Source organism: Micropterus salmoides, unplaced genomic scaffold (assembly GCF_014851395.1).
Source record: "Micropterus salmoides isolate LMB-PRFRI ecotype aquatic unplaced genomic scaffold, ASM1485139v1 Ms_hic_scaffold_19, whole genome shotgun sequence".
Taxonomy (NCBI): domain Eukaryota; kingdom Metazoa; phylum Chordata; class Actinopteri; order Centrarchiformes; family Centrarchidae; genus Micropterus; species Micropterus salmoides.
In genome coordinates, this window is record NW_024041039.1 from 23,449,734 (window position 1) to 23,472,032 (window position 22,299).

Sequence of the window (22,299 nt, forward strand, 5' to 3'; positions counted from 1 at the left end):
CGTAACGATCCTTTTCCATGATGTTGTCAGACACCTGATACAACAGTCCAAGCCTGTCGGTGACAAAAAGAAGCACTTTTTCTCTGGGCAGAATTTTGATGTGCGCAATTGCCCCGAAGGAATATGTCGCAGCCAGTTCGTGGCTGCCAGCTGAAGCCATCTGCACAGATTCCAAAACCTTTTGTACCTATTAGTCATTTTGACCCCGAAATATGTGAAAATAGGGCCCAGGTTTAAAAATACCAAAATATTCCTTTAGCTAGATTAGGTGGAGAGATAGTTAGACAGGCAGGTACGCGTCTGAAGTACTGGTGAGCATGTACTGAAATGGGCCCCCCATAGGGGACAGCTCTGCGATAATCTCCTCAGTATATGACAGCTGAACATCTCTAAACTCGCTGTAAGCTACACAAGCCTGTTTGTGTGTCTGCATGTGTGTTCAATGTCCTACAGACTCAAAAATTCCTCCTATTAATATTAAAAAAAAAAATTGAGATGGAGGGATATAAAGAAAGGAAACAAGAGCCTGGGTTAGAAATGCATGTGAGTGGTGGAAAAAAAACACTGAATTAAACACACACACATCCTGTCCATCCAGACAACTCTGTATGTCTGTTGAGTGGGAATATTATGAAAAAGTCACATAGTGTAAATGAGAACACTAAATTGTCACTAATTTTGCTGCAATACTTAAGGGGAACGTTGTTGCTGCTCACACGGCCGGGAGAGGGCGCTCTCACTCAAACTAGCAGAAATGAACATATCCGGAACATATAGATTTTTATACTGGTGATTGCTCCACCACCTATTTTCGCTACATATTTTACTGAGCCTATAGGCTATTAATCGTGAGGAGGAGGAGGGAGGGGAGGAGGAGAAGACCGGGGGCAGATGGGAGGGATGAACGGGACGGTGACCCAGTTCACCCCGCAGACCAAGCCGGAGGTCCGCCTGCTGACTGACCAAAGGATGAAATCAGTGACATTCTGATAATGAAACTACAGCTGGTGTTTCCAGGTTACTCACGATCAGCTGTATTTCTGCTCCCGGTGTAAAACAGAAAAGTGTGTGTGAGTGAGTGTGTGTGAGTGTGTGTGAGTGTGTGTGTGAGTGTGTGTGTGTGTGAGTGTGTGTGTGAGAGAGAGAGAGAGAGGAAGGAAGGAAGAGGGAGGGACTGGCAGAGGAAAGTGGATAGGAGCTGGAGTTTTAGTTTTCTGAGCATCTGGATATCTGGCCGGTTACGCAGACAGAGAAGAACAATTTGCGTGTATGGGAAGCTCCCTGAAATCGGTGGGAAAGACCGAAACAGCAGAGTAGAAAAGAGTGGAGGAAAGTAAGGAGGAAGTTATTTTTCTAACGGGACAGGAGGAGCTGACCAGCAGGAATGTTGCCGGTGAGTTTTCATTGATGAACTGTATCAAACAGGATGTGCTTCGTGGAAAACGTATCGTCTCTGCCAACATATAGACTATTTTATCTAACTTTAAAAAGATACAGCTACAGTTGTGAGGCTTTTCCAATGAGTCAAAAATTGGACATTAAAGCTAGAGCTAACAACGAGGCTTTTAGCTTTTAAAAAAATCATTATAAACCTAGGCTACAACATTCATCTCATACATTTATGGAGCATTATAAAGATAGTATTGGAATAATTGTTTATTTTCACAAGTGATGGACAGGAACGCAAGGAGACTTTATGACAAATAGTTTCAATTGACGTGTAGCCATTAAGAGAGACTTTAGAGAAACAAACGTTTGAACACTTAAAAACCTGGTCTGTGTGTTTCAGCTATATTAAGTTGCCACATGTAAAAAGAGCAAAACCGGAAGTTGTGCGCTCTGTTTTCTAAATGACAACTGGCCATGTAGAGTGGACTATTAGAGTAATAGAGAGTAATAAATAATCCTTCGATGGGGCTACTTTCAACAGGAAATGAGGGGAAGCCTACAGCGTAGGGTTTTTAAGTATGAAAAGGATGAGGACATTATTAGCAGCTTCAATTCTTTTAAAACAAAATTAACAAGTGATCACAAATAATATCAGTTTTCTATTATTCTGGCTAGTAAAGGTGGTTTCTCAAATATGTAGCAATCCGATAAATCTGTGCCACTGTTAAATGTTCAAAAATATGAGATTGTTGCTGTGAATTGTCATTTGGCTATATGGCATATATATATATATAGGCTAGTATTTTGTGTGTGAAGTTTTGGCAGGCCTACGACGTACATCTAAACCTTACATTTACCACCACATATACCACTTTGGGGCTGGCTTTGGTCCGCTGTCAGCTCTGGACAATACACTGAAGATATAGAGGTGTGTTTACTGCAGAGAGAGACAGAGAACACTTCTACCTTGAACTTTGACCTCACCCTGAATGTCCTTCCCAGTTCAGGTATTTTCTCCATGCATTTTTCAGAGACTTAAGCTGATGATACACAGAGCAACTTTTACAGCAATCGTGCAGGGCAACGTTGCCGTCAATGGTAATGAGTAAAGATTACTACCGTAATCCCCTTCCCCCACCACTCCGCCAACCACCTCGCACCGCCGCTATCCGTTCAAAACATAGTCAGACTTGCCACTAGCAAGATTGCCCAGCAACATTGCTCAACAAGTTGCCACGTGTATCATCAGCTTTATAGCTTCTACCACTGTCCACTCAGTGTTCATAGCTCACAGTTCGGACTGCCTTTGTGAAAGTGTTTGCCTGAAGCTGATATCAACAAGTTGACTTAATTATTCGGACTGGAGCAAACTATATTTACAGCCCAATATGCCTCTTCTCACAGCTTTGCCCTCACTTCTGCAAACTGCAGGCAGGCATGATTGATACACCAAATTCAAAACAGAGCATGATATCATCTGGCAACTTCTTCTGAAATGTCAAGCAGCCAACACATTTTTTCCCGGGTGGACAGCTGGCAGTGTTACTGCCACCACTGGCATTTCCTATTAACAAAGAAACTAGTCCATGCTAAATCACAATGCATAATTAATTAATATTATTATTATTATTTATTAGCCCTGGTAGCAGTCGGTCCACCGCTTTGGTCCAGACTGCCATATCTCAACAACTAAGAGATGGATTCCCATGAATTTTTCTACAGACATTCATGGTCTCCAGATGATCGATCCCACTGACTTTGGTGATCCCCTGACTTTACTTGTAGCGCCACCATCAGGTCAAAATTTTAATTTGTCAACCTCACTGTGTGTATTGGGGTAATTAGCAAATGTTAGCACACTAACACACTACATTGGTAAACATTATACTTGCTAAACTTCAGCAACATGGGTTTTTTTGCATTTGTCTAAACTAATTTAGCCAATTAGTCGTTTCTCAATTTTAGCGTGGGCTTTCTAAAATAAATAGCCTTTGTTAAAATGTTAAAATGAAGCGCAACAAAGCACAGTTAATCCTACAGTAATACCAGGGAGGTACAACGTACTGCTGATCTTGTGGTCTGCTGTTTTTTCTAATGGATCACACCAGAAAGGTTAAACCTAACTAAAAATGTTGCAAAATTAATCAAGTGGGTTTTTCTTTTTCAGATTTGAAAACATTTATCCTGAATGGAAAAAATGGTTTCAATATTTCATAGCACTGATTTATTTTGGGCAGGCTTTGTTGCTGATTGAGATTGCTATGGGATTTCTGAGAGTTTATTTATACAAAAGAAAAACAAAGTCCGTTAACATTAACTATTCAGACACACACAGTAGGAGATATTATACTGGCTCAGAAGTGTACGGTTTGTTTCTTTCTCAATGAGCTGGAAGCTCGTGTTTCACCGGTCTCATGCAGTTCCTATAGAGACGGCACTGACTGATGTGTGAGTGTGTGGGCACTGGGAGCTGGGGTGTCTGAAACGCAAATCACTTTCAGCTGTCACTGTGTTCCACTGTGCTCCGTCTCACTCGCACACATACACATAAAAACAGACAGCTCAAGAGCCGCGTTACTTTGGCATTTATTCCTTTCCCCTTTTTCTTGTTTTCATTCACAAGCTTTAATCATGACATCAGCTTTTTGGGTTGCATGCAGTCCGTCTGTCTTCAATAACATATTTGACTCCATATTTAAGCTTGTAAACCCCTCCAGTTTATTTGCAGGTGTGATTTGAAGCTGTCTCACTGGAAGGACAGTATGGCAAAGCTATTTTCTCCTGAATGTGTGTTCTACTTTCCTAATTTTCCTAAGTTTCCAACCCCGTTTCCAAAAAATCTAAATCTGTAAATCGAAACAAAATGTGATGTGTGAGTAACGTTTCAAAAAGTTAGGACAGGGTCATGTTTACCACTCTGCTGTGTCACCCGGACTCTTTTCCTACAGAGCCATGCTGTTGTAATACGTGCAGAATGTGGTTTGGCATTGTCTTGCTGAAATAAACAAGGAGAAAGACACCTCTGCTGCTCCATAACTTGTATACAGTATATATTTCAGCATTAACGGTGCCTTCACAAATGTGCAGGTTACCCAAGCCATGTGCAGTAATGCACCCCCATACCATCGCAGATGCTGAACTGTGCACTGATAACAAACCGGATGGACCCTTTCTCTTTAGCCCAGAGGATGAGGCGTCCATGATTTCCAAACAGAATTTCAAATTTTGACTCATCAGATCACAGGACAGTTTTCCACTTCGCCTCAGTCCATCTTAAAGCCCCCCTCCCGTGTATTTTGACATTTCTATATTTCATATTGTGTATATAGAGTCATTTCCTTACACTGTTGATTTCCCACATAGTTTGCCAAATAATTTTTGTCAAATAGCTTAATTTTGTGCTCAAAGTTGCAAAAGTTGCTTAGTTGTTAAAACGGGGTGGTATGACCATAAGTCACGCCTCGTTAAGTCAGAGCATCAAACCGATAAACATTGTTGTGAGCTAGCTAACCAATTTATCATGTAATGTACTTAGAATTTACAGTAGGTATGTCTCTGTGTCTGATTGTTGGTTTGTCTTTCTAGTTTAGTTAGCTAAGTTAACTAATTTGTAGTTAGCCAGGTGTAGTTAGCTAGCATAGTTATTGCAGAAAGTTAGCTAACAGAGGGTCTTTATTTTATTTTTTAGTTTCCTCCTCTTGGTTTAGTGTGCTGTTCATTTTCATTATGGCATCTGTGCGTGCGGTGTTTGAGGAGAGATGACTCGTCTCACTTTCACCTGCCACCGTCTTATGTACAGTCTGCAACATGCATTTTACTGATGCATCGAAGGAGGCAGTGCGTGACAGGACCATTGACTGTACGATTGATAACAGCTGATACGCGCACATTAGTTTCTATCACGTGTAAGTCATAGCTACTCCTGCCAGACAGTAAAGTGTAGTGATGTTAACACAGCTTATCGTTAGTGAACAGAGTGTCATGGTAATGTATTACGTCCGACTATTAACCACACCCCCATTCTCTGTTTGAGAAAGAACGTTAACCAAAAACGGCAGTTAAAACTGGCTGGAGGGGGGCTTTAGATGAGCTCCACAGAATCAACAGAAGGCAGCTGCATTTCTGGATCTGGTTTATATACGGTTTCCTCTTTGCATGAAAGAGTCTCAACTTTCATTTATGGATGCAGCAACAAGCTGTGTTCACAGACAATGGTTTTTGGAAGTGTTCCTCAGCTCGTGCAGTGATGTCCACTACAGAATCGTGTCTGTTTTTGATGCATTGTTGTCTGAGGGCCCAAAGGACACGGCCATCCAGTATTGCTTTTTGGCATTGACCCTTGCATAGATTTCTTCTGATTATCTGAATCTTTTAATGATGTTATGTACTGCTGACAACGAAATCCCCAGTTTCTTGGATGTTGGACTATTTGTCAGTGCAATCTTTCACAGAGTGGTGAACCCCTACATATCTTTACTTGAGAAAGACTCAGCCTTTCTGGGATGCTCATTCTTCATGTCACCAACCTGTTGCCAGTTCACCTAATTAATTATGAGATGTTACACCGGTTGTTTTCTTTTAGCATTTCCCAACAAAATGTTTTGCACATCATGACATTTTGTTTCTATTTACATTTTACACAGCATGCTAACTTTTTTGGAAACAGGTTTGTGTTTGAATGGCAGCGGTTTCCTCAACTCCCACACTAGCAGCTCTGCCCTCCCATGATTCATCATTAACTAGTGAGCAGTCCGTTGTTTGAAATATCACAGAAATTGAAAATGAAAAATGAAATTTATGTGGGCTTCCACCAGCTGCTGTTAAAGAATCTTCCTAATTTCATTTAAGCGTTCAGACAGAGTGTAGGTGTAAAGATCTTATAAGGAGAAATTAAATGAGAAATAAATGTTTGGATCTGAAACAAAACACATATTAAGAGTCAGAACAATGGACTGTACTGGGGGGGGTCTGACAGATGGCACAAACTAAAAACCATTACACTCCCACGAGGACAACTCTCCTTGAATGGTTGGCACAGCAGGTATAATCACACTACACCCCCAGATCCCAGTAGAGCACATCATCATTTAAAATGATTTACAAGCACATACAAAAGAGCAAACATATTTATTACAGTAAGCGCTTCACATTCACAATAATGACAACCGTTATAGGAAAGTCACAAATTGTAAACATTGAGTATTTTAAGAATTTTTTTTAGACAATTTAGCATATAGATATGTCTTCACCGTACATACGTTCTGTAAGCTGCCTGGTGATGAATTAACTACGGTGAACACACAAAGTGTCAATATACAGCAGTGTCCTGTGGTCTCTAGGGCTTATGGGAAATGGTGTTTGTTAAAGGCAGCTAACAGAAATATTGAATAAACAATATTGTCAAATATCGTTTTTTTAAGAAAAGACCGTCCTTGTCTAGACATATGGAGCATGACATACTGTTGAGAATCAGAATCAGAAGGAGCTTTATTGCCAAGTAGTGTTTTACGCATACGAGGAATTTGCTGTGGTGATAAGGTGCTACCCGTAGACAAACATACAGTCGACATAAATAAATGTAAAAATATATAAATATGGAATAGAAGAACAACATTGCAGATATATACATGTGCATTATTCTGGGTCTGTGCCGTGCAGAAGTAACATAACGGAAGAGAATACAGTTTACATATAAATATATAAACTGACAACATAAAAATATACAACAACAAAGATCAACAATCAACAACAAATATGTGCGACGTGCCAGGTCTGAGCCCGACACGAGAGGAAACAGTATTTACATGTGCAGAGACATTTGTATCGTTTGCAAGGGGGGAGTGTCAGTGGGGGACCCGGGCCTTGTTAATGAGGCTAGTTGCAGACGGGAAGAAACTGTTTTTGTGGCGAGAGTTTTTGTCCTGATGGACCACAGCCTCCTGCCAGAGGGGAGAGTCTGAAACAGTTTGTCTCCGGGGTGGGAGGAGTCAGATGCAATCTTTCCTGCTCGCCTCAGAGAAAGGCTGAGAAAGGCTCTTGTCCAGTTTTAGCTATTTGCATTATTAAAAATGTCAATGGGCTTTCATTTACTCATGGAACAGGAACCTTGAAGTTTTGGTTTAACTTCAGCTCTAAATACATTTGTCCTTTTAGTGGGCAGCTGGTGACAGCTGATGAGCATAGTGTCATGAACATGTGACACCACTCTTAGGATGCCTTAGCAAGACATGCATTCACTCTGGTCTGCTGACCTTATTTTCCTGTTCAAGAAAACCCAAAAATGTTCCAAATGTTAATGTTTCGTCACTTGGGAATGTTTTTTTTTTCTTTCTTATTACTGCACTGATTTAACTTTGCGTTTGAGGTCAATGTGTGTGTGTGTGTGTGAATCTGACTATCTTTGTAACAGTGTGTGGTTTTATTGTCTGTAGTGGGTGGAAGTACAGTTGTGTCCCTTTGAAGAACTTGGAAGAACATTTTGTTACAAAATTCAGTTCCTGCTGACACACACGCAGGAACGCCCCCCCCCCCCCCCCCAACACACACACACACACACACACACACACACACACACACACACACACACACACACACACAGAGTCTCTTTCTCTCTCTGCCATATGGCAGTCACAGAAAGTGCTCCAATCCTTTATAACAAAACACTGCTTTTTCTCTAACAAACGTAAAAGGACTGTTTTGCCATTCATCTTAATAATAATTGTTCCTCCACCCTCAAATGTAACATGATGCTCAAAATTCCTGTTTTTCATTTTCAGTTCATTCTGATCAGTGATGTGTGTCACGTAAAGGCTCATCCGTTTATCTAAGGGTCATAAATATGAGTCAGATCCATGCAACAACTAATCTGTGACTGAAGATTTACTATCATGTGTGTGTGACAGCAAGAGCCACATAGAGGTCAAGAGTGAGGGGAGGAGGAGAGTGGAAAACAGGAAGAAAAAGAGAGATTAGGATGTTGTTTCTTCTTCTTCTTAAATTACAGTAACTCATAGTAATGATATAACATGTCTTCTGGTTCACCTCTCTTGTCGATCTTTCCTCTGCGCTGTCCAATGATTTACTATCCGTTTCAATAGATGCACCAGAGGGCTCGATGTGCCTGTTTTGAGCACATGCACCAACCATGTGACCTTTTCTGTTTGTGTGTGTGTGTGTGTGTGTGTGTGTGTGTGTGTGTGTGTGTGTGTGTGTGTGTGTAACATAGAGACAGAGAGAGCTAGCTCTTCTGCCAATATACCTTCTGTGTCCTTTGTGTGTTTTTCAGTGTGTTTCAGTGTGTTTCAGTGTGTGTTTCAGTGTGTGTTTCAGTGTGTTTCAGTGTGTGTTTCAGTGTGTTTCAGTGTGTGTTTCAGTGTGTTTCAGTGTGTTTCAGTGTGTGTTTCAGTGTGTGTTTCAGTGTGTTTCAGTGTGTGTTTCAGTGTGTTTCAGTGTGTTTCAGTGTGGTCATGCTGCAGTATATCACTGTAGCCTCTGTAATCTCTCCCCTCCAGCATTGCTTCTGGACAGCTTCACTCCACACCACAGTAACTAGCCAATTCAAATATATACCTAAATATTCAGCTAATATTAATTATTAATAATAACAATTACTTCTGCCTCTAATATATATAGAAGTACTGTTTTCATGAAATACATTCCTCAAGGCCAGACTCATTGCTGGTGGGCTTTCATTTCTGTCATCATTCAGAAAAGTATTTCTTGTTTTTTTACAGTAACTGTCTGTGAAAATGATATAGTATTAACTTGTGTTTTCTTATTCAAACTGTTATGTTTAACACAGTTCAAGATAATTACAAGTTCTGCTTACTGTTTCTACAAAATACTCATCAGACATACTTATGACAATTACAAGTAAAATAAAAAAAACTCATAGTTCATTAGTTTATAAGTAGCAGTTAAATAAAGTAACTTAATGTGTGTCAGTATTGTGCAATTTATGACTTTGTAAGTGAAGGTGTCAGTCTTGACCCCAAGTGACCTGGTCGGCTCCAGCTCTGCTGGACTCAGAGCTAAAAAAAAAAGTTTTGGCATCAGAATGTCTGGGGCTTTTTTAAGACTTCAAAATTCAGGTGTCACATGCTCAAAGTAATCAGGAAATTAGTTGTGTAAAACTCTAGTTTTAAGGAACATCTTAGCATTTGTGAGAAAATATATATTTTTTAAATGTTTTCAGGGATTTCAATTAGATCAGAATTGCTGCAAAAGTGCTGGCAACATCAGATCCATATAGTTACATATGATAGAATTTTAAATTATCTAATTGGTAAAAAAAAACAAAACAGGATATTTAAGGTCAAGATATTTAATACATGCAAGATCACTGGTTACATAAATCAGCCTCTATCATGAGTGGGTCTGTGATTGCGGTTGTAATGGAAATAGTATTTTGTTACGTTACGTTTGTTAAGTTGTTGTTAGAAACAAAATGTAGCTCCAAAAGCAGGCAGATATTTTTTCACAGTTTCACAGTTTGACCATTTTCATATTCAAAAAGCTCATCCACAGAGTGTTCATTTTTTAGGATGAAAACACCATCATGGAAACTTTTTAATTTGGTGGAACAGAAGCCTAAAACAGGGTTACTTGCTGCACTTTTTCAGTGGCAAGGAAACTGGTACATGAGGCCTCTCTAAGAATTACATTCGAGGCTGATGACTAAAATCCTCCTCTGGACTCCACTGGATTTTTGTGGTCGCACCTCTGATTTAATCATTCTAACAATAAAAATAGCACCTCCATCATATCAGAGGGGGACGGTGTTGACTGGACTATATCAGATTGGTAATAAAAAACAATATCAGCTCAATATCATGGTCTACTCCCACTAACAGGCATGAAAAGTGTATAGATTCTCTTTCTTATCTCCCACACTCCTCTCCTCCTCACCCTCTCTCCCTCTCCTCATATTTACTGAAAGCCGACTCCCTCCCTCCCCTCCTCCCTCCCTGACACACTTATAGTTGTTTTCCATGCCCTTGCACACACACACACACACACACACACACACGCTCACACTGACATTTGCACATTTCAAACACACTCTCTCCTACAAAGACATCACTTTCTCTTTCTGATAGCACTAATGATCTATCTATACTTCAAACATACGTGCGCACACACACGCTGCTGTGTGTCTTTTCGGCCAATGGTTTTCCAATGAAGCGTTTCTTTGGGCTGGCGTTGGAGCGCCTGGTGATTCTTTCAGAGAACCTGAAACTGAGTCAATGCAGGAAACAGAAGAAGAAGAAGCTGAAAACCAGGAAAACCAAATCATCGGTGAGTGAGAGACAGAAAGGCTTCACTTTGCTTAAAATAAATATATATATATATATATATGATTGGTACCTGCATTAGCACGGGCTTTGTTTTCTTATGTAGACTTTTCCCAACACAATTGGACAAATTAACACTACAGTTAGAGGCACTGTGTATTACAAAAGCACAGATTTTGTGGGAGTTGATTGTTGTTTAGCATCAAGCTGGGGCAGAGGGACCCAGGTTGGCATTTTCAGTTCAGAGGACGTATGCCAACCACTGTGCCATCCTGCCCCCACACCCTTCCACCCCAGCCTAAAATGAACACTATGTTGAAATGCCTCAGAATAACTAATAAAATGAGCACTGATGTGTGTATTTTTTTTTTTTTTTTTTGCTGTTTTGCAGTTTTGCACAGATTAACAGGAAATACTGTTTGTCACTCTCGCTTGCATACAGTCTCACTCTGACTATCTGACTATCTCTTTCACCTTCTCTAATGCCCGAAATAGCCAGAGTCATTCCATTCAGCACCAGAGGCCATTTAGGAACCACCATTCAATCTGCCTCTGTTTGTGTGTGTGTGTTAGGAAGTTATCCACCTGAGAGTTCCTCATGTTCACATTCACAATGGTCTATGCGCTCACGACTTACATACTTAACATCAACATCATACAAGTTTTGCTATTAATGAAACATTTGTTACATGTTTTATAATATTTTCTAAAGCATGATTTTGTATTACATAGACATGAACATGTTCAATATTATTACAGTTAGCTCTGCAGAATAACTGACTCTACTGATCTATCTATAGAGGGTTTTCAGGTGATTTACTGTAATATACACTGTGGTGGCCATATTGAAAGTCCACAGATTGGAAGATTGAGTGGTGTCTAAATGACCTATGGGTGGAAACAGCAGATTGGGTTGTGACATTTCAATTGACCCTTTTCACAGCAGGAAAGGGTTATTGAGTGACAGGTCAATTTTGACATGTCACAGCAAGAGAAGCACTGGTGTAAATTATAAAAGGAATTAGGAGGAATTCCAAATAGCTGCTTTAGTTTCGGAGTCATGGTATAATACAGACTGGCTCACTGACTGCCATGGCTACTGAGACACTTGGATAGGACAGAGCCATAATTATTGTCATTAGTAATAACTGTGCTTTTCCCTCTTTGACAAGTCAACGTGTCTCTTGTGAAGAAGGCCTGGATACATGGTTGATTAACATGCCAGGGAACTCAGGAATTAAATAGTTTGAAGTAGGAGAAGGATTTTATTCATTTAATGATTGCAAACACTTGGAACAGCATGGCAAGAAATCAGGACTAGGCTAACAAGCAGTGACTGTTTTTTACATCTGCATCTGAACAAAGCATTTACAGTACAAACAGTAAACTGCAGGGGTGGAAACGAGAATCTGGTTCCTTAACCCAGCTCCTCCTGTCCATATGTTGAAGTGTCCTGGAGCAACATATTGAACCCCAAAATGCTCCCAATAATTAGGCCGGTGCCTTGGGAGCTCTGCTGCTACTGTATGCGTGTTTGTGTGTGTGTGTGTGTGTGTGTGTTTGTGCACCTTGGGTAAAGGGCTGTGGGACCACAGTAGGTAGTAATAATTTTTATTGACAAATTGTGTTTGTGTTCCTCAGACAGAATAATCCAGATTTAAATTCCAAAGTTTAATTCAGGATGTTACCAGAGGTGTGTAAAACGCATGTTCGTTTTGCTGTTAGTCAGTTATATCCAACATGTTAACATAGGTTGTTGGTCACTAAAATTAGTCTTTCTAATGAGGTTAGAATGAAGAATGTTTCCTCTCTTCCCCAAGAGAGGAAACAGAAAATAGTGTCTTGTAACTTGCATCAGGAAATTACACATTTTACTGAATGAACCTACACTCATGCGACAACAATCTCATTCAGGTATTTACGCCTTTCTCATCTAATTATTACACATTTACTCATTATTTAGTCATTGTAACAAATGTTTGTTACCATGTGAAACCGAAACATTACAGTCCCTCTGAGGTCACGGTTAGCCTACTTTAAGTGGTTTGTGGACTGGTAAAACCCCTACTGTGTTCGCAGGGTTTGCACATGTGTGTGTCTGCGTGTGTTTGTACACGCATGTTTGTGTGCATCTAATCCAAGCTTTAGAGAATGTGTCCCTGCTCAGTCTGTCTGCATGCAACACAAGATTACTTCACATGATCTGGGACAGGTGTATACAAAACTGTGGATTAGTGTACAGTATATATTTTGAGTGTGTGTCTGTGTGTATATGGCAATGTGTGTGTGTAAGAGAGAGGGAGAAAAGGCAACATTAGGATTAAATGTGTATCTGTATCTGTGTGTGTGTTTATGTGCCTTGGTGTGTCTGTGTGTTCCTATCCCAGATTACCCTAAATTTATCTTTCAACTGCCGACTGACTATTGGACATGACATCACCGGGGACATTGCCAATGACATCACAGGCGATAACACAGGATGTCCTTTTCTGATTGCTATTTTAATCTTTTGGACTCAAAATTTGGAGGATTTGATAATACAGTGATTTCAGAGGGGGTCATTACTACCCAGCCAATACTTAGAAGTCATATATTGCTTTTACAGATATGTTAAACCAAACTAAAAGCTTTATAGTAATAATATTGGCAATATTTTATTATACTTAAGTCTGTTTGTCTACACTATCTAGGATAAAATTTTTTAAATATGGAGAGATAAGACCAATTTAATTTTGATTTGATTAAATTTACATGAGGTTAAATCTTTGCCCTGAGCCCCGAAGGGAATTGTATGCGTGTCTGTGTGTATACCAGCTGCTATTGTTAAGTAATTAAAGCTGCGATCAATGTCTTGTTTAGGCAGATGTATGGCTGTATCGTGTTACAAGCTGCTGTTATCAGTTGCTGTAGATTCTCAGAGATCTCGATGGCCTCCTTATCACTTTAACATCATTATGTCTTGAAAGCTTTAAGACTGGATTAGATTAAATTCACGTCTGCAGCTCAGGCTTCTATGTTGTTATCCAGGCCAAGTTCCCTTAAACTTGTTGGATTTACATGTTGATTATGTAGTTTCTGTTTTTAGAGATGCTCTGCATTCACACTTGTTTGTTAAGTTATCCATATGTATCTTCAACTGTGGGCACCTGTAAAAAGCAGCTCAAGACCCATTTGTTTAAACTTTCTGTTGTTTAGTTTGTTTTTTTGTCCTATGCTTTTTAGCTGAATATCTGTCTCTTATTTCAATTGTTTGTCTTTTTTTGTGAAGCACTTTGTGGCGCCTGCAATTGAAAGATGCTATATAAATAAACTTACTTTGTTTGAGCCGATCTTCAGTGTCTTTGTGTTTTCACCTGGATTTTCCACTTTAATCTGAATGTGATCACCTTCTAATCAACCAGAATTGCTTTTTATGCTGAGACAGGAACAGGACAGAGTTATTATCAGTAGTCATCATTGGCAACGTGTTGACTAACTAGTTAACCAATAGTTAATTAGTTAGTCGCATGTGATCCAAGTCAGTAATCAGTGAGAAATGCCTTATCCACTGTGTCTATATTCCTGAAATGGTAAGGTGGTAATTATTAAGACGCTTTATTACATTTAGCATGTTTATTTCAATCGTTCCAGGTGATCCTGACGGTTTACCTCAGTGACACCCAGCAGATGCTAACTGAGGTCCCAGTTACTCCAGCAACCAGAGTGATTGACGTGGTCGAATACTGCAAAGAAGCTGGCGAGGGGGAGTGTCACCTGGCTGAAAAATGGAATGGGCATGGTGAGTCCATCCACCTATCCATCCATCTACATGTATAGGATTAATAAAAGTACAGTTTGAAGAATATTTAACAGAAGTCAAATAAGAACATCAGTAAGGAGCCATTTTAAAAAGTGTCCATCTATGCAGATGATAAACTGCTATATATATAAGTCACGTGGTTTTCCATGAGCAACCACCTTGTAACATCAGCTTTCTGTAGCACGTGAGCTCATCTGAAGTCTGTCGATGGCCTGGCAGTCATCAACTGCCAGGTAATAAAGATGACTGTAATCCAGTATTTAACACCCATTGACAGGTGGTGGATAGATTCTGTCCTAATATATCCACATATTCCTCATTTTGGTCTGTTGAACACTGATATAGTGAGGCTTGATCCCACTGAAGCTCCATGAACACAGTATAATGATGATGATGATGATGATAATTATTGATGCTATTATTGTTGTTCTGCTGTTTTCAGTTTTCAGTAGTCAGGCCTATATTTCTACACACATATGAACACCAACAGAATTCCTCAGCATGTCCAATACTAGAATAGAACACTCTCTTGACAGTCTTTTGAGCATTAGAGTATTCACATGATTATAATCTGGAATTACATGACAGGATAATCACAGTGTGACTGGCCTAGATCGTTTGCTTTGAAGCTAATTACAAACAGAGTCAGACCTGTATCACGGCTACAGCTCGTGAAATCGTGCCAAGTGCTGACTGTATACTGTACCCCATTGTAAACTTGAAAAGACCAGTCCATCACATGCAGACACTCACAGCTACTGCGTGTACTGTCAATTAAAGCATGGCCTACATCCATTCAATCGTAGCTGTTGAAGTAGCCAGCCACATAACAACACAGTGTGTTTGTGCAGCACTGTGGTGCGACTGAGCGGTCAGACTGGTTATAAATTGCTCTAATACTATACTGTGTCTTAGAGGGTGACACTGAAAAGCAGCACATAATAAATGGTGTTGTGTCAAAGTGTTGCTGTGTGACGAGAGGCCATGCCTCAAGGCCACAGTTGGCCTCACGACTGCTGTAAGTGTGTGCGTGTGGTCACTGAGCCATTGTCTGTGTGTGTGTGTTGTGTGTGTAGCTACGTATTGAGATGTATTGCTCGGTTTTGAAAACCAACCTTTCCTTCTTTTCAGTTTTTTAAACCTTTAATCATATAGATGTGTAAATAATCACACATATAATCGAAGAGTTTGAGTTAATTGTAAAAAATACTAGTGATACAAATATAATCTTAGAGCATCAGTTAGTACAGGTCATTACAAAAACCATTTCAGACTACTCGTTTTGAGTCCTTAAAATACATCATTTCAAGCATTTGAGAATAGGTTTCCATATTTGTTTTTTGCGGGATGGGTATGCCCTTTGTTTACATTTTTATCATGGATCTAGCCTTTAGTTCTAAGCTATGCAGTGTTAAAACAAACCAGATAACATTGAGTTTCCTTTTTAATTTTCCTGTTAAGTAGCTTTAAAGCCACAGTATGATGTTCTTGTGTACAGAAATATTATAAAATATAAAAAAAACTCAAGACTCCATGTTTTGTATGGCTGCATCAGTCCATCCCAAGATTTTACACCGAATTCAGTAATATTTTGCATCTTTTTGAACTTTGGGATCCACACTAGAATATAAAAAGTACAGTACAGTACAGTAGAAATCTGTGGGTTTGAACAATGTTTGGCTGCACAGCAAGAGTTCATATTCACTGACCTACTGGCAGGACAGTAGGACTGAGTTAATAAAACATACACAGACACTGAATCACGGCAATATAAAACCAAAACCATCAAAAGGAGGTCAAAATAACAGAAAGATCATTATGGAAAAGCAAACCCAACCTGATGAGTTTTTAAGAGAGGATATAATTTTAGCTGGCATTAGATGGCAGAAAAAAAGAAAATAACATTTTTTTCAGACAAGCAGTATTATTACAGACATTAAATGTGAAAATGTGCTGTTTAATAGGAATATTCAATACTGAATGCATATACACGCTGTAATAGCTTTCCTAATGTCTCCCGCTCTGTCTCTTCCCAGAGCGAGTTCTCCCTCAAGAGTTGTTATTGTTGGATCTTCTCCAGCAATGGGGGGCCAGGAGGCCGGAGGTCAGCTTCTACCTCAGACACTGCCCCTCTTGGACACAAGGTACAGCGAAACAAACAACCACACATGGTGATTCCACCCAAACTACCCACATGAGTTGAACTGCTGACTTTCAGTTTTCACCATCATTCACTCACATGTAGGAAACAGAGAAACGCAGAGAGCCAGTGGTGTGTATGAGATTTTAGAAGTGAGGTCAGGGGCTCGGTCAGTAATTAGCCAGATAAGATGATTAGAGTTACATAACATAGAAAGGGCAAACATGATGGGGAGGAGGGGCAGAGACAAGGACAGATGCAGGGCCACGGTAAAAGGTTTTCTTTTCTCTGTGAAACAAAGAATGAATGAATGATTGTGTAATATTTATTCACGTTAGTGCCCAAAGCGTACGACAGCAGGGGCTAGTGCTGCTGTAATAGTGTCACCGTACTGTAGCACTGGTGTGTTTTTGTGGATGTTTCTGCTCCCTGCGGGGACAGGACAACCTCACCACCTGCTGGTACATTAACCCCCACCCCATTCATTAAAAACATGAATATCCTTCATTAGAATTTCATTATTAGCATATGCTTGTTAACTGTAAAGTTTACTCTGAATAATAAATAAATCATAAATACAGTTTTTGCCTGATTTTTATTCAACTTGGCAGTCACAGAGGCAATGAAGGTTTTCCCATGTGACTAAAGCAGTGCATTTGGTTTCCCACTGTTGCGAGACGAGACTGCTTTTCACCTAGTCCATCTGTTTCTAGCGCCAGGGACAGCCAAACAGTTCCTTCAGTTTGCTGCCAACTAGTGTTTGGCTCTTCTATTTTCATAAAACAACTTCTTAAACTGGCCACTTGCTCTCCAAAGATCAGAGCAACACCAATTACCCTAATGTATTACCTCCTCCCAGGCTAATTGAACATCACCTGCACTCTGTGACTTATTGAAGGTGCCCATGGTGAGTTTGCACCTCCCACACAAGGACATCACTTTTCTCTTAGAAGCTTATACTGCTCTCCCACATCACAAAAAATAATCATCCCTGCAAAGGACAGTAAAATATTGTCTCTGAAATGGAACAGGGGTAATTCATATATATTCATATATATAATTCATATGTGAATCCAAGCTCATCACAACTAATGACAATGTATTTCTGTGTATCAATTACTATTTTAACTGACCTAGCTTCTGTTAAATTAAATATCTTACTTTAAGTTATCTATACTATTTTGTTTGCCCAATTGAATGTTAAGTACTGCAATAACTGCTCTATTGACTAGAGGTGAAACTTGGAGCTGGCTGGGATTAGCCCAGATTAAACTTGTCTGGTCTTAGTAGAATTAAAACAAATACTATTTATAGATTGTACACAGAGAGAAAGATGGGACTAGACGAATATAATATAAGGAAGATTAGACTGTTTTCACTCATAATTTAATGTTTTTGTCTTTATCAAATAGCGTGTGTGTGTGTGTGTGTGTGTGTGTGTATTTAGCGTGTGCAGAATCGGCCTTACTGCAACATCTTGTCCTCTGCATTTCAGTACTGTTTTGGCAGGCAAGTTGCCAAGAACACCCTCTACATTCTTAGTAGAAATAAGAAAGACTGAATATGAATGAGGACAGTGCAAACAAGGACACATAAGCATAATAACACTTACACTTTCAACACCAGAAGATGTTGTAGAATGCTGAGACAAGAGCCAGACTGATAAAAATATAAAAATATGTACATACAACATGACAGTAAAGGAAAAATTATAAAACTTGTCAAGCTTGCCAGTTATCTTTGAGGTAAGGCGCGCACACACACGGTTGAATGGTCCATTTTTTGCAATATCTCTGCTTAGAGTTCTTTTTGTTGTTCATTTATCTGCAGAAAAACAGCGACCTTTGGAGCAAAGCTGGGCCACAGAAGCAACAGAGAGTGCTAATGACAGGGTAGGTGGACACACACACACACACACACACACACACACACACACACACATATACAGACTAGAGCTGGGCTGGGCTGAGATTAGCTCAATCTCAACATCCAGGATCTATTTGGTATATAAAGATCTCTACACTACAACACTAATATTGTTGAAAGCTACAGTTCATTTCCAACCATTATACTTGTATAGACTACGGTATAGGCCTGTGCCTGAATTTATACTAGTGTGAGATTTTGATTCAACACAACTACACTACACAATTGCAGAGACTTAGATGAGAAGACTGATACCACTCACATTTCTGTACTATAAATATGTAGCTACAGCCGCGTGACGTTTAGGCTATGGTTAAAGACTGGAGACAGCTATCCTGGCTATGTACACCGGTAAAAAACATCTGCCTTCAAAATATCCCTCTGTGGTTTTTTATTTGTATGGATGAATGAAATGTGTGAATTAGTGAGCCTAAGCGGTGCTGCGAGGTGAATTTTGTTGCCTTTGTACAGAGCCAGACTAGCTGTTTCCCCGTTTCGCAAAATATTGAAAGATTCCTTTAACACATTTGTAAGCTGCTGGTTGTGATATTTGACTGGGAAGTGCTACAAGCTTAATGTTGGAGACGTTGGTAGCCACTAATAAAATATCCACTCAGTCGGCAGCCAGTTTGGCTTTGGGTATTCTTGAACTAGGCTCATTTAATTTAGGGAAGGCATTAAGACATTAAAAATGTTTTTGGTTTGTGCATGAGTGAGTGAGTATTCACATATTTACAGTACAAGTATGTGAATGGTTGTGTGTATGTCTTTGCCTGTGTGTAGTCTAGCGGATTAGCCTAAGGATTAGTGACAGTGATGATTATAGTTCTCTACCAGCAAGAACCATGTGAAAACACACACACACACACACACACACACACATAGTATACTTTATACATCCAGTATAATTACCACATATATATTCACAGACAGAGATAAAGAAAAGATAAAATGGGAATAAGCCTTTTGCCACTAGCCTGACTAAATGCCATTAGCTAACCATGTTTTGTTTCGCTAGCTTGCTTGTTTTGTTGTCTTCCCTACAAAAATGAGTCATATACTAAAAAGAGCAGCTGGCCTCATGCCAGCAGCTTTTTATTCTTTACTAACAGCTATTTTCAACCGTCTCAGCTATTGTATTCAACCTCAGACTAGACGCTTGCTTTGTGCATGTTGGTTAGGCCTCGGTTAGCCAGTCACTGACTATATTTGCATGTGTATACATGGATGTGTATGTGCGTATCTGTGTTGGTCAGTCTGATGGTTAGTCAGCCATTGTGTGCGTGTGTGTGTGTGTGTGTGTGTGTGTGTGTGTGTGTTGGTCAGTCAGTGAAGGTAGGATTAGCTTGGTCCCATGACATAACCAGGCTAAGAGGATTGTTAGCTAGCCAAACAGCTCCTCTCCCCCCCCCTCCTCCTCCTCCTCCTCCTCCTCCTCCCTCTTCTCTCTCTCTCTCTCTCACCTTGCGCACTCCTTCACAGTCGTCTTGGGGTATCTGTCCTTCTTCGTCCTCTACTTTTTACATTTAGTTTAAAGCAAAAACAAAGAGTTTGAGACAAGGCAGGAGCGTGGGGGTGAGTTCTGGAAATTTGTTTCTTTTCTGTGGGTGTATGTGTGCGTGCATGACAGTGTCTGTGTGAAGCTAAAAAAAATGTGTGTGTGTGTGTGTTTGCTTTACACTTCTACGCACCTTACAGTATTTTGGCTTCTTCTCACACCAGCTTGTCATACATAATAGAAGAGCTGAAAAACTGGATAGGAGGAGTAAATGTAGAGGTGACTTTAAAATGTGAGTGTCAGTGTGATTTCATTTCTTTTCCCTTTATGATCCTGAAAGTTATTCTCTGACTTTGTTCATGATCTAGGCTACACTCACACACACACGTGTGTTCCTCTATCCCCGTGGGGACATCTTATTGACAATGCATTCCCTAACCCCTTACCCTAACCTGATTGTAACCTGAACCCTAAAACCAAGTCTTAACCCACAAAAAGCAGTCTCTCTATCCATGGGGACCTCTATTTTTGTCCCCACAGTGACATGAGTCCCCATCGGTTTGTGTGCATTCAGGTTCAAGTTCCCACTGAGATAAAAAACATGAAACACATACACACATTGGCTGACTGCTTGACATGTAGTGTCATGTGTCAGGGTAGGATTGCTGGCCATGTGTTTGGATGTGTGCATGTGCGTTAGTATCACAGTATCGGAGCACAGGGTGTGTTTAGGTCAGTGTGGTCTTGTGAAAACTGGATGCTATGTGCAGGCAAGGTGTGGCTTCTGCTTTGGCCATGTGTGTTTAGGCTTGACAAGGTTATTTTGTCGATCTGTGTGTTACTGAGCGATGTGGATGCATGACATGACTCCAAATCAGGGTGCGACTCTTGGCTCTCTACAATCATATCCAAAAGCTCTCACTTACTCACTCACACACAGATGCACAGACACACCCACCAGATGCTGTTTCTTCCAACAGAATGGTGAAAGTGCTGACATTTGTGTGTATGAGAAAGAGAAAGAATGAGATTTGAATGAGGTGTTTTGGATTTGTTATTCATCACTCATCTCAATACTAATGTCATTACTTATTGCAGTAAAATGTATATTTAATATTACTTAAACGTCTCCTCCTGAAAACCAGACTGTGTTGATGTCATTCTTTAACTCAAAATAGTAGTTGGCATACTTAGCCATGTTAACACCCCCGAAAAAGGGGTGGCATTCGCGGTCGGTTCATTGGTAAGTCCAAAGAAAGAAACCTCTCTGTTTGCTCAGAGTGCAAAATTAGCCATTAGAGTCTGGTGAATTGGTAAGAGCTCAGGATATTTATAAGGTGGTGGATAGAACTGCATACAAAACTGTGACGAAGAAACTTCAGTTTTATGTTAAGACAGCGCACAATGTTTCTGTGTGTTTATGATTGTCTAATAAGTAGTGCAAAAGTTTAACAGGCTCTATGATCAAAGCCTTGGTGAGGATTTCGACATGTCGAGAGTTTCATTGTGAGACTTGGTGACAGCTGATAGAGGTGGTAGACTGATGGAAAAAGCATTGTGTTGATACACTTATAGGTGTGCAGTGTCTTTGCATGAACACAAAATATCTGGCATAAATCTATAGTCTGGTATATTTTGATGGTGTTCATATATGCTAACAACAACAAAAAAAGTTACCTGTATGTGCGGGCCTTCTATGCACTTAGCCTTTATGGTCTGGCACCATTTACAGTCTTCGTCTGTGACCTACTCATAGCCAATTGCTCACTACCTGTAGAGCTACTTTGCTTAACTTTGTCTGAGTCTCAGTTAGCGTTACTACTGCCAGTTGCTGCCATTTCTCACTGGACTTCCATAGTTAGCTAGAGCTGAAATATGCAGTAAAAAGGTTTTGAAGATGTGAGGTCAAGTGCCATATCCTAATTTTACTAAATCAACATCATGCTGTAGGCCATTAGAGAAGACTTGAAATGAACGATAAACTCATTAGGAAAGTGTTTACTGAGTTTACTGAGAAGAAAGGACATTTTGTCATAGACTCCAATGCTATCGGACTTTTTTTTGCAACCAGTGGAGTCGCCCCCCTGCTGGTCAATAGAAAGAATGCAGGTTTAAGGTACTTGACTCTTGATGCCTGACATGCTAAGCTAAGATGACAACTGTGATCAATAAAACATCGAGCATGTAGCATTTTGCCCAAAGTACTGTTGCTCCAATAGCGCATCCTCACAGAGCTATTAACATGGTTGTCGAC

The 22,299-nt window shown here is 39.9% G+C and overlaps 1 protein-coding gene across 7 annotated transcripts in view; it reads left to right on the forward strand.

Annotated features, from left to right (window-relative positions):
* The first annotated feature begins 1,150 nt into the window (after positions 1-1,150).
* LOC119910898 (apoptosis-stimulating of p53 protein 1-like) overlaps positions 1,151-22,299 on the forward strand; it is a 51,476-nt gene continuing 30,327 nt past the window's right edge. For 2 of the 7 annotated variants that reach the window (XM_038729733.1, XM_038729735.1), the window contains exons 1-4: positions 1,153-1,393; positions 14,313-14,460; positions 16,518-16,625; positions 18,452-18,513. In XM_038729733.1, coding sequence (XP_038585661.1) covers positions 1,385-1,393; positions 14,313-14,460; positions 16,518-16,625; positions 18,452-18,513 — 327 coding nt within the window. In that variant the 5' untranslated portion in view covers positions 1,153-1,384. Of the gene's footprint in view, positions 1,394-14,312; positions 14,461-16,517; positions 16,626-18,451; positions 18,514-20,030; positions 20,123-22,299 lie in introns of those variants that run through there. The other 5 variants (XM_038729732.1, XM_038729734.1, XM_038729736.1 and 2 more) reach the window with 5 other exon arrangements.